The following is a 17,011-nucleotide window of genomic DNA, read 5'->3' as shown; positions in this document are numbered from 1 at the left end:
TGGAGGATGGCTCAGGTGCTTGGGCCCTGCACCCCATGGGAGACCAGGAAAAGCACCTGGCTCCTGGCTCCTGCCATCGGATCAGCGCGGTGCGCCGGCTACAGCGCGCCGGCCGCGGTGGCCATTGGAGGGTGAACCAACGGCAAAGGAAGACCTTTCTCTCTGTCTCTCTCTCTCACTGTCCACTCTGCCTGTCCACAAAAAAAAAAAAAAAAGAAACAAGAGCTGTGTGACAGGGATGGTGTGAGGGATGTGGCAGGAGATGAGGCAGAGGTATCAGGAAGCCAACACTATGCAAGGCTTAAAGCCAAAGTAGGAAATTTCAATTTTATCCTGAGCACAAGCGAAAAAGCCATGGGGAGGAATGAACAGGAAAGTGCAATGACATGTTTTAAAGTAACATTCTGATAGTTGTTTGGAGAGTTAAGTAGAGACACAAGAGGCTGGATGCTAGGAGACCAGGTCAGGGACTACAGGACAGAAATAATGGTCTATCCTGCAAAGGAGGTAGCAGCACAGTGGAGTAACTACACGGTTTCACAGTCCTGAGTGAGGACTGGGATAGGTAAACAAGTATAATCACTAGGGATCACTTTCCCCACAAGAAGGATCCAGTGGCAGAGAGAGGTTCACACTGGTAGCTGTTTGTCATCTGATTAGGGAGTGATTCTAATTATTAGGCTAGGGCCCAGGATCTAGGCAGAGCCCCAATCAATGAAGACAAGTTCAGTCCAACAGACCTGTACCATCTCTGTTGAGAAAGCCTGTAGCAAATTATGACTCTTCAGTTACCAGATATGTTGTTTTTCTCCTTATCATCACACTTACGCTTTTCTCTAAACCACACATACTCCCATCAACAAATTCTGTTGCCCATAAGTCTTTGCCAAATTTCTTTCTTCAATCATTCAAGCAACCAACCAAAACTGTCTCCTCTGTGACTCAGTTCACCTAACAGGACTATAAAGCAGTCAACCCAGTTTAGAAGAGCAAGGTGGCCTTCAGAAAGGTTAAACACTCCAAGGTCATGATCATTTTATTGCTTCACACTGCCCAGAGGTCAGTATACTTTCTTTCCACTTTTCCCAAACACTTTCTATGACAAGGGAAAATCAAGGTATTCAGTGGTGACCTGTAATGATCAGAGGACTCAAGTCTTCTCAGATCCTTGCCTGAGAAAAACATTAAATATGTAACAATGTAAACTTAGATTCTTGATTCCAACTGTCCAACATTCCAAGACTTTCAGAGCCTGGGTCTAGGGCCTTCTGAGGGTGTAGAACCACACACCTTCAGAGTCAGAAGGGCCCTGGTCCAGTCCAGTCGTCATCTTACAGGTCATGAAACTGAGGCACAGAGTGCCAAGGTCCAGTGGCTTCTGAAACCAGCCTTGGCCTCTTTGTAGGGCTGACCCATCGCTGCTTTATTCCCTTGCACCACACTCATCGCTTTTCTCCTCCCTCGGCCTCCCATCTTTCCCACACCCATTCGCTACCTCAGTGAGCATTCCCCAGCCAGTTATCCAATAGGATGTGAGACTGGTTAGCTACACATACAGGGCTGGGAGGCAGACAGGGACAATGGAGGAGGTGAAGTTCACAGGCAGATGCAGCTGACGCATGGCAATGTCACCCCCAAAGGGGTAAAACCTCTCAAAGTCTGAGTGCATGAGGACCTGATCACTGGCATCTGGATGTGCTGGGTTCGCTGGTACAGCTGGGTGTTCCAGCTTTCTCCCTCCACCCATCCCAGGGCCAGACTTTGACCATTTATCCATGTCCAGGGTCCCACCCTGGGATTTGGGGATGTCCCAGCCAAGCAAGGTTTCTCCCTGAGTGGGGAGCCTGATTCATCTGGCTCATGTCATCCTGAGGGTACCTGCTTGAGAGCGACAAGGCAACATCCAGGTGACCTCCACCACTAGCCCTGTCTCCCAGGTTTCTAACTGCTCTTGGGCTGGGCTCACAGAGCTCTGGAGCCCAATGGCTGCCAGCTCCCCACCACTCTGCACCCTATGGCAGCCCTAGTCAGCCCCATAGCCTGTAAGAGGTTGAGGGGCTCTGGGCTGATGGGTGGAAGCGGCCGCAGGGCTCAGGGGAGGCAGCAGCAGCCAAAGCAGGGATCACAGAAGCACAGTTCCCATGTCCATACTGGATGCCAGGAGCAGAGGGAGGGTGGAGAGCAATGCCTGACCCTGGTCCCAGACAGGACCTCATCCAGCTGTGGCTTCAGTTCCAGAGGAGCCCTACTTCTACCCTGACCTCACCTGACTGAGACCATGATAGGCCTGAACTCTACTAAGAGAAGTCCTGGACCCTGAGCCCTGACCTTATGCCAAGACAGACCCTAACCCCAGGCCCTGACCTTCCCAAGCCTGGACTCTAACCCCACCCTGATGGGTGCAGAGCTAGGGCAGACTATAATACAATAAAATGCTCCTACCAATTAATGAGGAAAGAGACAAGGCATAGAAAAATAAATGATATTAAAAGATTTTGATGGGCTGGCGCTGTGGCATAGTGGGTAAAGCTGCCGCCTGCAGTGCTGGCATCCCATATGGGCCAGCTGCTCCACTTCCAATCCAGCTCTCTGCTATGGCCTGGGAAAGCAGTAGAAGATGGCCAAAGTCCTTGGGCCCCTGCACCCATGTGGGAGAACTGGAAGAAGCTCCTGACTCCTGGCTTTGGATCGACATGGCTCCAGCCATTGAAGCCAGTTGGGGAGTGAAACAGTGGATGTAAAACCTCTCTCTCTCTCTTTATCTCTCTGCCTCTATTCTCTGAGTAACTCTGACTTTCAAATTAATAAATATATCTTTAAAAAAAGATTTTGAGTGAAACAAGCCAGGCACAGAATAACAAATACCACATATACTCCTTCATATATGAAAACAAAACAAAACAAAAACCAGTTCAGTCTGAACATACAGTGGTGATTACTGTGGCTGAGAGGGGTGGTAAGGATAGAAAGAGTGTGGATTTAAAATTTAGAAGCTAGGTGGGGTTCATTAATTGTGACAAACATATCACACTAATCAGAGATGTTAATAAGGGACCTGGGAGTATGGCATATGCAAATTCTTTATACTACTTTACAATGTTTCATAAACTTAGAACTATTCTGGAGTAAAAAGTTGAAAAAGATTATTTGTGAAAGAAGGAATTAAAAGACCTAAACACATGAAAAAAATTTCAACCTAATCAGCTACCTGGGAAATGGAAATTAAAACATTAAAAATTATCATTTTCAACCATCAAATTGCCAACACTTCAGATTGAAAAAGACTCTCAATCTTTTGCTAATCCATGATTTCTCTTTAGAGTGGTAGAAAAAGAGAAGGTTCAACCTTCATAGACATGTTCTTAGTTTCTACTCTAGGATGCAATATCCTGATTTTTTTTTAAAGACTGAGATTCTGCCACTGAATATTAATTTCTTTTGCCCTTTTCTTTATTACTAGTCTGTCAATCTAATTCTACAGGGAAATAACTATTTACCTCTCAGGCTAGGTGAAAGAGAATAAGGGAAATATGACTGCACATCATAGATACTAAAATGTCTATTTAGCCATTGCTGTTGTTATTAATGAAGACTGAAATGAGGGCGCCACACAGTCTTACTTTGTAAGAACTCTCATTTCAAATTTTGTTAATATTTTGAGTTTGGCAAAAGTTCATCAGTGTTGAAAATACTTTATGCTTCAATATGGAAGTACTGAACTGAAAAAAGAACCGATAAATAGTGTAAAACAGGACATAAGATTGGCCATGAAGCTCAGGTGAACATAACGAGGGCCATACTAAATGAATTCTGATTGTGATATCTGTGAAGGATCTGGTGAGATTTCTATAACAGGCATGTGGAAACACCAATTTTGACTCTGGGAAGTGGATTCACGTGCAAAATATAGATTCGAATAGTTTAAGGATTTAGGGGAGGGGCGCAGCCATGGAGTGCATAAAATATAAAAGGAAACTATGTTCAGGAAAATTAGAGACTAGAACAAAGGAATTAAATAAGGAGCTCCTAAGAGACAAGGACTTCAGGAGGTAAAGTTAAACCTTAAATGAAATTACAGTAGGTGACCATGTAACATTTCTTATTAACTTCTTAAACAGCATTATTAGTATAGACCATAAAATTCATTCATCACAAGTGAGTAATTTAATAATACTAATTTACAGAATTATATCAAAATCATCCAATTTGCAGTTCATCTCCCCTCTTTACCTTACCCCCCAATACCACTCATTGATCTATTTATGTCTCTCTGAATTTGCATTTTCTGGATGCATCATATAAACAGAAATACACAATACATAGGTTTTCATGTCTGGATTATGGCATAATCTTTTTGAAATTCATACATACTGTTGCACATACCATTGTTTTGAACCATTCATTCCATTGTATTTTTGTATGCCATTTTCTGAGTTTGTGCTCTGGGCTGTGTCACAATTTTCACTGCCTAATTACCAGTTGATGAACATGTGTATATTTGTAGTTTGTGATTATTCTGAATAATGCTCGTGTAAATATTCTTGTGAAATTCTTTGTGTGAACATACAAGTTGTTCTTGTTTCTCTTGGGAGGTTCTTTGAAGTGAAACTGATGGAGCAAATGGTAACTCTATGCTTAATATTTCCCAAACTGCTATTTTCCAAAGAGAGTATATCACTGTACATTCCCATCACAGTGTATAAGGGTTCCACTTTTTCCACATCATTGCCAACATGGATATTGTCTCTATTACTACAATCATTCTATTGGAAATGAAATGTTATCCCATTGTAGTCTTAATTTGCATTTCCATAATAACTAAAGATGTTGAACATATTTTCATATGCTAAATTGCCATTCATACATTTTCTTCAATGATAAGACTATTAAAAAATTTCTCATTTCAAAAGTGTTAGTTATCAAGACTGACGCCATAGTGTAACGGGTGAAGCTGCAGCCTGCAATGCTGGCATCCCATATGAGTGCTGGTTCGAGTCCTGGATGCTCCTCTTCTGATCTAGCTCTCTTCCGTGGCCTAAGAAAGCAGCAGAAGATGGCCCAAGTCCTTGAGCCCCTGCACCTGCATGGGAGACCTGGAAGAAGCTCCTGGCTCCTGGCTTTGGACTGACGCAGCTCCGGCTGTTGTGACCAACTGGGGGGTGAATCAGCAGATGGAAGACCTCGGTCTCTCTGCCTCTCCTCTCTCTGTGTAACTCTGACTTACAAGTAAATAAATAAATCTTTAAAAAAATATGAAGGTTATTGCTCAGGTTCACCATACCCAAGTGAAGAAGCTGCTGAGCCTACCCTTACCAATCAACAGTTATCCTGACTCTGTTATATCTAAGCTCTTACACATTCATAGGCACACTTCCAAGTGCCTCCTCATGTTACTAAGGGTCTATGAACTGCTCCTGCTGACTTAATCGTGTTGCATTGAAGTGTGTCCCTCAACAGGAGGATGCTCCCATCCCATGCATCTGGAGAGAGTAACAAAAAATGGCCTTTCTCTCCTACTCCTCAAGAATGAGTGCGAGGTCTCAGGTTTTGTAACCAGAGAGCAGGATTTCTTCAAGAGGGGGACACAGGAACAGAAGCAGAGACTCTGAAGGAGTTCATCCCTCACTGGCTGTTTTTCAGAGCACTCTGAGGAAGGTTCATCTTGCAACACTGTACTCACAGGGGGCCAGAACTCCACTAAGAAGGAAAGCTGCAAGTCAGGTTCTGGAATATACAATGTACTAGGGTGTATGCTGCTGAAACAGGAAGTGCCTCCAGCTCCTCATGTTGTACATGTTGGATGTTTATTGCAAGGCAGCCGCTGTTTCCTTGTCACATACACACACACACACACACAAATAAAGCTATCCTTTGATAAGCTGCTGGTCAGCAGGCAACAAACCTAAAAGTATACTTTGTGTCCAAATGCACCTCTCTGTGTGTGTCTGTGTGTGCACCCATGTCATGCAGTCTGTGTTTAATAACATTCCTCCTGGGGATATAACACAGTCTTGATTGGTGATGTCTACTTGATTTAAATATCCCAGTCTACTAACTACAAGCTAGCAACCTAATGTCAGTGAACACGGAGGTGGCAACAGACAGGAAGGAAGCTTCTCTGACCCACCTCAAGCACACCTACATTCCATCGTAGAAATCTGTGTCTCTCCCAGCTGTATCACTGGAGGTGTGCTGGCCACCTTCATACTGTCAGCTCCCATACCTCTTTCCTGAGGGATCTGAACTCAAATCCCTCTGAGCTCAAGCTGCCTGAACAGGAAAGGATGAAAGGACCACACAACTAACTCTTCATTCTTATTCCCCTGCTGCTCTCCACCAGTGATGGGAAGGGGTATGTATATAACTTTGGTAGCTTTCTCATTCTGTGATGGGGATAACTCGGAGGCCCATCTCCTGCACTGGCTACCAGAGTTTCCCAGCTGGAATCAACCCAAATTATTAAAAGAGGAAATTTGCTGCTCACTCACACATTTGGGGTTCTTTTGCATTCCCTGCCTCATTTCCCCATTCCACTACTGTTCTTTTGCCTCCAAAATAAGCTTACATTCATTTCTTTGTCTCTAGGTCAGTTCCTAGGGGAATTCAAACTAAGCCCACAAAGAAAGAGCATGGACAGTTCTACTGCAAGACTGGTGGACCAAGCTGGAGCCAGAAACTCAATTCAGATCCCCAACCACGGGTGGTAGGAACCAACTTCTTGAATCGCCACTCTTGTCTCTCAGAGTATGCATTTACAGGAAACTGGAATCAGAAGCCACAGGCACGCGCATCTACTTGATAAAGCTAACTACAGTACTTTCCAAGTAGTCCTTGAAACACATAATTTTGCTCTAATAAAACGATCTTTTGTGTGCTTGAAACAAAAAACACCCTCAATAAAGACAATATCAAACACGTCCCCTGAATGCCTAAAGGCACCGGAACACCCACTTTCAGATACAACACACTTTCAGATACAACCACCCCACAATTCTCACACGGCCAAATAAACAAGAAAATCGACATGCTCTAATGCACACACTGACCCCCAAACCGTGCACATGCCCTTATCGGTGTGCAGTAAGTGGCACTGACCTAACAGGTGAGCAGCACAGAAGTCATAAACCATACAATGTACAACCTCCTTTATTGTTAATTTCATGCACACAAGGTGTAGGCAAGGCATCCGTGATTTGACACCGGACTGGGAACTACAGTTACTATTCAACTGAGGCAGGCTGTTCACATCACTGACACCTCTCCGTACTGAACCTGAGTGCTCCACTTCTCCTCAGCTGCACCACGTGCACAGGTCACACAGGACGCACCTGAGGACGGCACGCACTGGCAGCAGCCCGCGCTACCTGCTGGACTGCATCAGGGTCTTCCGTCCCGAGGAAGCGTCCCCAGCCTCAGCCTTGCTCAGAGTGCTAGCGACACCGGCGGGACACACTCAGGGTCCTCTGCGGTATTAAAGGCCCCTCACGTCAGGTTCAGGCACCGTCAGAACACGGGGAGCGCCCAGCCAGGACCGGCACCAAATTCTGCGGTATAGCCGCTCGCTCGCTCTGCAGCCAGCTGGCCACTCGGGCCGCACAGACCAAGGGTGAGCCCACCGCACAGCGGGAACGATCACAAAGTGCAATAACCGCTCGGCAAGACTGGGGCTGGGGGGTCCATTACCTTCTAAGTAACGGACTCTCGGGACGCCGCCATGGCCGCGATTCCGTGGGCGTGCGCTCTCCTCGCGCCTGCGCATCACCTGGGTTGGACGCCCGCAACGGATGCTGGGAGACGTTGGAGGCAACTGGAGCACGCCGGGAACCCGGCGCGCCCAGAGAGGGCGTGCGCATGCGTGCGGAGCGCGCGCCAGAGGTAGGCATGCAGGGAGGCAGTATGAGGTCTAGAAAGATTTTTGAGGTTTTTCCGCGACGAGACGAGTCCTGGAATCTTTGTGGCCGTCCCTCCATTAACCTAGCGCGTCTGAAACGACCCCTGATGGTTTGGAAGAGGGCAGACGTCCACGCAGGCATGCACACCCCAGGGAAGGGCTCTTCCCAGGGCTGCACCCTAGAGCGAGGTCGCCTGCATTGGGGTCAGCGCTTGCAGCCTCTCCGGACTGCAGGTCTCTGAGACTTGGCCGCGCCTCCCACAGACGCTGCCTCCTCTCTTCCCAGGCCTCCTGGGTTCCATGGAAGAGCAGTCTGGCCAAGAATATTGGACCTGGAAGCACTGAGGGACTCCGGTTCCTAGCTCCATTCTTAGAGTTTGTCCTCTGGTATTTACTGCACTTGGGGAATTTATAGAATACATGGAATTTTAAATAAACAGTAATTCGCAAATGCTTTCGTTGAAAATTTCTTACCATCCTAAGACGTGACAATCTGAACCACATAAAGTAAAAAATACCATGTAGTATAGGCGTAATTTTACAACAAAGAAACACTCATTCCTTAAGTTCCTGAGTACAAAACGTGGCCTCATCAACCCTGCAATATGAAGTTATTGTTTGAACCCCATGTAAGGGTGCCCACGATAAAAATACAAGTCTTTGAGAAGGCTCTTAAACTTGTTTATTTTTTAAGTCACACCCCTAGGGTTTTTGTTTGTTTTGCCAGTCACCATTACCTTGCTTGAATTGCTCCCACATTATCTTCTGAACATGGGTAGACCTCTTCCCAGTGCTTGCATGGAGAATAAAAACATTGTTGAGTGTAAATGGGTGGTCATGCTACAGAGGACTGAGGCTGCTAGCCCCTGGGTTATTCTCCAGGTGACTTCAATTCCAGGGCTAGGCCAAGCGGGAGCTAGGTGCATGGAACTTCAGTTCTTTTCAGGTCGCACCTGGATTTGTGAACCCAACAACTTGAGGCATCATCTGTGGTCTCCCAGGGTGCACATCAGCAGAATGCTGGAAGGCCCAATTACTCCAGTACAGGAAGGGACATCTAAACTGCTAGACTCAACACCATCTGGAGTACCTGCAATATTTATGAGTTAAAGACCCACTTTTTCTAGATACCTATCCTACAAACCAAAGAAAGTAACCACAAGTAACACAAATTCATTCAGTCCTTGATGGACAGAGGCGTTCCAACAGAGGGCATCAGAAGTCAGATTTTCCTTGGAAATGCCTTTTCAGCAGTGGACAGGACTTGGGGATGCAGACTGCTTCCCTCAGGATGAAGTGCACACACTGCAACTATCACGGATCCGCTGGTACCTCGTTTTCAGAAGGTCCCCTCTTCTCCCTGAGCAAGCCTGTGCTGATCACATCTTGTGTTCTGAAATTTGATGAGAAAGTGCCTCCCTGAGTGTAGCTAGGAGCCTACCTTCCTCCACAGGTGGGAAGCAGGGTGGCCTAGGAACCAAGAGTAGGTATATCGATATGGAACAGAAGTTAAGGAGGAACCAAGTACAGTCGGTGTGCGGAATCAGAGACTACTTTAACACTGCCTGAGGAGCTCACATCAGCTGTTTTGCCACAGTTCAACTTCAAGAGAACTTGAGATTCTGCCCCACTGCAAGAGCCTCAGAATGTCTCCCCACCCCCACCCAAGCTGCTCTCCTGCCACCCCTCCCCCACCAGAGAAGCCTGAGCCCCACATTCCATTCCTGTTACCTTTAAACTTGCCCCAGCTGCTGCAGTTGGACCCTGAGCGGCCAGCTCACTGCTGGGACCTGAACTTGCTTCTCTCATTGAGGAGGCTGTGCTGAGTGTCCAAGCCTGCGGGGAGAGCTTCAGGAGGTGGTAAGTCTGTAGGGGTGGGGCTGTTTAACCAGATTCTTGCTACTACTCGGATACTTGGGAACTCACATGTGACACGACCCTGGGCACAGCTGACTGGACTGAAGTAGAAGAAAGAGACAGCCCTGGGTGTCCACAAGGACATCGTACCTGGGGAAGCTGTGGAAGCCTACATTGAACGGACACTGCTGACTGGGGAGACTACTGACCACGTATAGGTGGATAAAGAGGCCCCACGGGAAGTGTACTGATGAGTAGAAGATACGGGAGCAAATGGATTCATTCTCTGTAAACCAGGAGAGGGACACAGGTCACTTCAGTCTGAGGGGTGTAGTGCGAGGATGGGCGGGGATGAGGTGGAGGCAGAGAGAGGGTTCAGGGTATAGCTGAGCCTACCCTTTCAGTCACAGGGAGCCTGCCCTTGAAAGGGCTCACAGGGTTTAGACAGGGGTATCCTAGGTGTTAGGATGCTGTGATGAAATGGGCTTAGCCATGAAAATGATCACTTGGGCTCCTTCCCCTTTACCCACTCTTCCTTGAGTGAGGCTGGAAATTACCCCAACCTCCACCGCCCAGATCCTCCCAGCTCTCTGCTTCCTGCCAGCAGTGGTTTCTTTCATTATGGGAAAGTTGTTTTTTCTGGATTCTGCAAGGACAGGAATGGCAATTAACATCAGGCAACAGAGGGCTTGGGTTTCCCTAAGTGGTGTGCATGGTTCCTCTTGTAGTGGAAACACAAGTTTTTCACCCAAGTCACCCTACATCTCATGGTGGCCCCTGCCCAGGACTTTCCATAAAGACGATGGCAGTGCACGGACTCCATGTCTGTACTTCACAGGCAGGTTCAGCTGGGCAGAGTGGCTGGATTTCCACAGGAAGTTTCAGTGAATGCTGTTTTCCACCTTTATTTGCATAAAGCTTATTTATTTAAGTAGCAGAGTGACACAAGAGGGGAGATAGTGAGGGCTTGACAAGCAATGGAAGAGGAAGAGAGGCAGAAGAGAGAGGGAGAGAGGAGAAGGGAGAGACAGAGAGGGAGAGAGAGAGAAAGAAAGGGAGGGAGAGGGGGAGGAGGGGAGGGAGATATCGACATCTTCTATCCACTGTTACTCCCAGTGTCTGAAATAATCAGAGCTGGGCAAGATCAAAGCCAGGAACCCAGAACACTGCCCGAGTCTCCAACAAAGGACAGTATTCGTGTACTATGTCTTCATTTTCTGCCTCTCTTCTCACATTAGCAAGAAGTTGATTCAGAAGTACAGTTTGCCAGGACTACAACAAGCTCCAATATGGGATGTGGACATGCCAAGTTGCAGCTTAACTCACTGTGTCAAAAAAAACACACCTGTTTTTGTATTAAAGGATGGAGAATAGCAGTTAGGAAGGTTGTGTTCAATGTGAGGACACGGCTCCTGATCCTTAGACACATGTGCACTGTGCCTGTTGTCATTTACTGGGCTCTGTGTGGTTCCTGGTCAGGGATGTGTTCCAGCACATATTGTCCCCCCAACTCCCTGACTCAAGCCTACTCCTCATGCCTTCGCTTTCCATCACTGAGAGAATAAAGAACGATCCCAGCAAGTCACCATTTCCCTCAACCAACTCTGATCTGACCCTTTAGAAACTACAAAATCCCGGACATCTCCCCAGACAGCCCTACCAGTCACCACCCTGTGGACTTTCTGACCCTATGCAGCCATCACTGATTGTGTAAGGACACTATCTCAAGGGACCAACATCCTCCTAGCAGTCCTGTTCTTGGGGAACACAGCTTCTAGCGTGGCCTGAGGGACCACCAGGTCCTGAAACCAGGGGCGGCCAATATATGCTCCCTGTGGTTTCGGCAGGGCCCTCTGAAGAGGAGTACCACCTGCTAGCAGGATGACGTTATCCTCAGAGATTACAAGGTTATGCTCATGAATCACAAGGCCATGGTAGGGAGAGGTTTCTTCCCAGACCTTTGACCTTCTTGCGCTAAAGTTTAAGGGAAGGGTTCCACTAAGAAGTGTCAGCTAAAGAAGGTGGGGTCTGGGCTCGGTGTTGTGAATCAGCTGGCTTTACCTAGGTCGGGTGGGCACGTGGCACCACAGCTGTGTAAGTCCCCTGGCTTGCTTTGGAGTACTGAGGGGCCCAGTGCCACTAGGGAGGCAATGCTGATCCAGGTGTTGGGAGACACCTATAGAACTAGGAGTCACCCTGTGTGACTCTAGGGGCAGTGAGAACTCATTGTTCCATCCTGGCAATGAAGGGTATTTGAGAATTGCTATTCGAGAAGGGTATTGAGAATTGGTTCCCCTATTCCATTCACCCTTCTCCTTTGTCTCCACAGCATCTCCAGGGCTGAGAACAGCCATGATCCCGCACCCAGGCACCTCCCCGTCTCTCGTCATGCTGCTGCCCTTTCCCCAACCAACTCACGGCCCTGCACCCCAGCCACCCTGGGGGCAGCCCCCTCCGCCCCTCCTGAATGTGGCATTCCCTCCAGGCAGCCGCCTCGTACTGCCTGCTGCCATCCCCAGTATGCCTGTGGTGGCTGGAGATGGTGGCTGCGGCCCCAATGGGGCTGGGAATGTCCACCTATTACTCCAATTGAGGACAGGAGGGCAGCCAGTGGAGCCTCTCCACTCTCAGACCTTGGTCTACAACCAAACCCGTATCAGCCTGAATGCCCCAGGTGGCCTCTGTGGGGCAGGGCAGAACCCTGCTCCCATAGCAGTGCCTGGGTCTTCCCTACAGGCAACAGTGCCTGCACCTACCATGGCGGGAACCCAGGCCAGTCAGGGGGGCTGGCCTCTGGGCCTCCCTCCTCCAGCTCCACCACCAGCTGCCCAGCTGGCCCCGATGGTCTTCCCAGTAAACAACAGGCCACCATCACAAGGGGCAGACAGGGAGCGCATCCTGCCTACTCCCAAGGCCCAAGCCTCACCAGACGACCCCTGCAGCTCCACCAGCGTCTACGAGAACTTCCGGCGCTGGCAGCACTTCAAGGCCCTGGCCCGGAGGCTCCTGCCCCAGAGCCCTGACACAGAAGCTCTGTCCTGCTTCCTCATGTGAGCACCCATGCCCAGGGCCTGGGGCAGTGCATTGGGAGGATCACGGGCTGGGCAACGCAGGCTATAAGGGCTCCCAGAGGAGACCCTGAAGGCAATCGAGAGACCACATGCAGTTCCATTGTCAGCCATGCTACCTCATGCTGCGTGTGACACGATTCCAGGGCCTTTCCCCACTGGATCTTAGCTATCCTGTGATAACATTTACATTTCCACCATTTCCAGGGTAACCCTTACAGAACACTCAAGGTCAGAGCGGGTCCTGGGATCACAAGAGCCACCACTGGGGTTTGAGTCTGAGTCCACACAGCAATCCCTGTCCACCACTGGCATGTATGCAGAGGGTCACAGAACTCAGGAACTTGACGTGAGGGGCGATAAGGAGGGAAGTCTTATACACAGCCCAACCCTCACTCTTCCCGGGACTTCCAGGAAGACAGAAGGTGGTCGGGAACTCACCCAGGGCCACGCTGGGGCCCCAACACGAGGGTCTGTCTCGGGCCAGCACTGACATCGCAGCCCAGAGCCCTCATAGGGGAGGAGATGCTCACACCCATTCCCAGGGAGCTGAAGGTCACTGCAGCTGAACCTGCTGAGCTTGGCACAGGTCAGGCACACGCTCTGTATCAGGAAACGACTGTGGTCATGCCATCATGAGGAAAAGGCAATGTGGTCAGGAACACAGCCACAGCCCAAACACCACGGTCCAGGCTGTGACCGGACTCTGAGCCCCTAAGGCAAGAACGCAGGCCGCTGTCCGGGGCTGGTGGAGACCAAACCAGAGGGAGCCTTCCCCGCAGTGGCACACTCCCCTTTCTTGACCACTCGGGCCCGGCTCCTCCTGTCTACCACCATCACGACAGACACAGCCACCTTCCACTGAGCAGGGCACTGCGTCCATGTCGCGCCCACCTCTGACCTCCCAGCCACATCATCACTCAGCCTGCAGCTGAAAGCAGTCTCCACGCCTTGGTGTTGACGTCTCCATCTCCCTGCAGCTCTGGACACCCAGCCTTGCCCAGGAGGCACATCACACCCAACTCAGTCCCCATGCACTGAGCCTGGTCCCCTAATCAGGGCACAGCCTGCATGGCTCCCTTCCTTCTCCCCACTCCCAGGAGCTCTGAGGTCCCAACTCCAGTGCGGCCTCTGGCCAGCAACTATAAAGCAGGTTACACACTCAGCCCTGGGGCCAGGAGCCCGCACCAGAGCCCTGGCACCCAGGTCAGATCATTCTGTGTGCTTCTCCCTTTGGGCTGCACTGCACAAGGCCACACACTGGACAGTTTCAGCCACAGATGTTCATGTGACACGTCTGGAGGCTGGAAGACTGAGCACAGGACATGGCTGGATTCAGATTCCGGTGAGGCTGCTCTTCCTGAGACAGGACCTTCCCACTGTCTTCATTTGAGAGTCAAGCTGTGGCGAGTCTTGCTTCTCCTCTAAGGACACCAGTACTATCACGGGAGCTGCAGCCTTAGGACCTCTCCTAACCCTAACTGCACCACAGACACCACCTCAACCCCATCACACTGAGGATTAGCACTTGCACACATGTATTTAGGGCATACAAGCATCCAATTCATGCTGCACTGTGATACTGAAGCTGCAAAAGGAAGACAGAGAGGCCAGCACAGCCCTGGAAGTGGGTATCCCCCAGATGAGAGGTGCCCAGGAGGCTGGAGAGCCCACACTGGAGGAGGACACGACAGGGACAGAGGGAAGGGGAGACCCCAGCACAGTAGTCAGAGCCCTGAGCTCAGGTGGCAGGGTGGACATGTGCATTTTCACTGACTCCGGGGAATTAATTCCAGCCCCGTGCTGCGGACCCTGGCCCAGCGGAGGCCCACCATGCCGCTGGAGGAGGGCCTGCGGTTTGCCTTGCGCGAATGGCAGCACAAGAGCAACTTCGACCGCATGATCTTCTACGAGATGGCAGAAAAGTGAGTTGGGAGTCCGAGTCCCGGTGCTGTGTGGTGGAGGAGGCTGGGGAGGGAGGCTGGGCCTGAGGGGCTGGACGTGTGAGCACATGTACGCCGTTCCTTGGAACAGGCCCTCCGTGGGCCCTGCTCTCCCAGGATACTGCCCCACCACCTGGATGTAGGGTTCTAGGCACTCTCCTCCCCGGGAGTCCTCCCCATCTGTGTCTGAGCTACCCAGGCTTTGACGTTCAAGGTTGAGGTGGAGCAGCCAGGGCAGCCCTTGTGGTTCCTCCCACCACGAGGACTCTGCACACGGCACGACCTCCATCGGAGTGTCTGCCTCATGCCCTGGAGGGGGGCTGTGGACAGATGTGTTGTCACGGTGAAACGCCATCCCAGAATGTGCTGCAGCCCAGAGTGTGTCCTCAGGGATCTGGTGTCTCAGACACACGGCCCTGTCTGCATTTCTGCCGGTTCATGCAGTATGATAAGTTTAAACACACAGCACTCAGAGGCCATGCCCACCTCTCAGCCAGGCCTCCCATCCTCCTGCCTGCCCCTGGACCCTAATCCCTGCTCCCCCTACAAGGGTCACAGTCTCGGGCTCAGGATCTTTGATTCTGAACTAGGACCCAAAAGCGCTTGTGAGAAATGTCCTTTTGCGCAGCCTCTGGAGTCAGCCCTACTTGGGGCTCTGTGTGGGGCCAGACCAGGCATGGAAGTGGTGAGATCTGCTGTGCCTTTGTTAACAGGGCCAGCAGGGGATCAGAGACACATGTCACCTGCCCGAGCAGGGCAGACAGAGCACTGTTCCCAGCATGCTTTACCCCTGTGGGACTGACCAGACTTGGACCTCCCTGACCCCAAGGGACACGTGCATGTGTCTGCCACCAGCTGCCGCCAGATTGTGGTCAGGGCGTGGGCCCCTCACATTTGGCCTGTGTCCCCCACGCTCAGGTTCATGGAGTTTGAGGAAGAGGAGGAGATGCAGATGCAGAAGCTGGAGTGGATGAAAGGGAAACCTTGCCAGCCCCCACTGGTCTCACCAGCACTGCTTCCTCAAGGGCCCCCAGCCCCTGTGGCTGTCCAGCAGCCAGGTACAGTCTCCCGTGTCCCAACACAGTCCGTGGCAGAGGCCAACACAACCCCAGGATCTGTTGTCCCCTCGTCTGGGCCTTTCCTTCAAGAGCAACATGTGTTCCTTTGTGCAGAATGTCCACGGGCAGCCCAGGGGCCCACATGCTTTGGGCCATTACCTGGGGATTTTTCATACCTCAGTCCTAGTGCCTCTCATCCCTTAGCTTCCCAAGGAGCCAGCAAACACTGGCCAGGATGGGATGTGGAGATAAGAACGAGGAGTGTTGGTGACAGATGTTCCACCTCTCGGCCCCATCTCCTCTCTCGGATGCTTTTGTCAGGTTTCCTGGCCCAGCATGACCACTCATGTCCTCCAACAACTGTCCACCCCACTGCGGCTGACATGACGCTGGAGCCCCTGCACTCACACCATGTTCCCATCCACAGGGTGTGCCGCCAGGAAGGCCAGCTCCAAGGCCCTGCCTGCCTGTCCAGTGCCACCCAGACACCAGGGGCCTCAGGACAAGACACCCAAGGAGATCCCACCAGAGGCCGTGAAGGAGTACATGGAAATCATGGACACGTTGCTGGGGCCAACACCCTTGTCCTTGGAGCCTCCCGATGGCCACCCAGAAGAGGACACAGATGAAGGTTTCCTGGAGAATGAGGGGTCATACCCGGACCCGGAAATGCTGTCCTACATTGACCATCTATGCTCCCAGGTGGATTTTGTCACCAAGGTGGGTTGGGATGCAGCACTGGGATGCAAGATCCAAAAAATGACCCTGCCAGGCCCTTAAGCCAAATGCAAGTTCTTCACCACTGCCTTTGTGTTCCTCAGTGAGGGAGGGAGGGAGGGAGTGAAGCTGACTGCCCACTGATTTACACCCCAGAGTGTGAACAGTGATGGGGCCGTCATTGCTCTCTGGTTCTGTTCAAGTTCCCATCATCTCAGGTGCTTCATGCAAGGATGATCATGGACATCTTGTGTCTCTTCTAGGCGGAAGCCATCATTCACCCCAGATTCCTGGAAGAACTGCTTTCCCCAGATCCACATCTGGACCTCAAGGCCCTGTCCAAGGAGCTGGAGAAGGAGGAAGGGCTGACTGCTGGCCAGGTAAATACAGAAGGTGGTCAGCAGGTAGAGCAGGCATAGCATGTAGACGGGGTGGGAGGGGCACCAGGAAACCAGGGGTGGGGGCATCATGTAGACA

At 50.6% G+C, this 17,011-nt stretch overlaps 1 protein-coding gene across 1 annotated transcript; it reads left to right on the top strand.

Moving 5' to 3' along the window:
* The first annotated feature begins 12,100 nt into the window (after positions 1-12,100).
* On the top strand, positions 12,101-17,011 carry LOC138847659 (NUT family member 2F-like). The gene is made up of 5 exons (XM_070067053.2): positions 12,101-12,798; positions 14,613-14,741; positions 15,678-15,817; positions 16,245-16,537; positions 16,798-17,011. The coding sequence occupies exons 1-5, from the start codon at positions 12,101-12,103 to the stop codon at positions 16,951-16,953; spliced, it is 1,416 nt and encodes a 471-aa protein (XP_069923154.2). The 3' UTR covers positions 16,954-17,011.

This window comes from Oryctolagus cuniculus, chromosome 1 (assembly GCF_051225735.1).
Source record: "Oryctolagus cuniculus isolate XC-2025 breed Fujian yellow rabbit chromosome 1, ASM5122573v1, whole genome shotgun sequence".
NCBI classification, from domain to species: Eukaryota; Metazoa; Chordata; class Mammalia; order Lagomorpha; family Leporidae; genus Oryctolagus; species Oryctolagus cuniculus.
The sequence above is the reverse complement of the archived record's forward strand: the minus strand, read 5'-3'. Positions and strand labels throughout refer to the sequence as shown.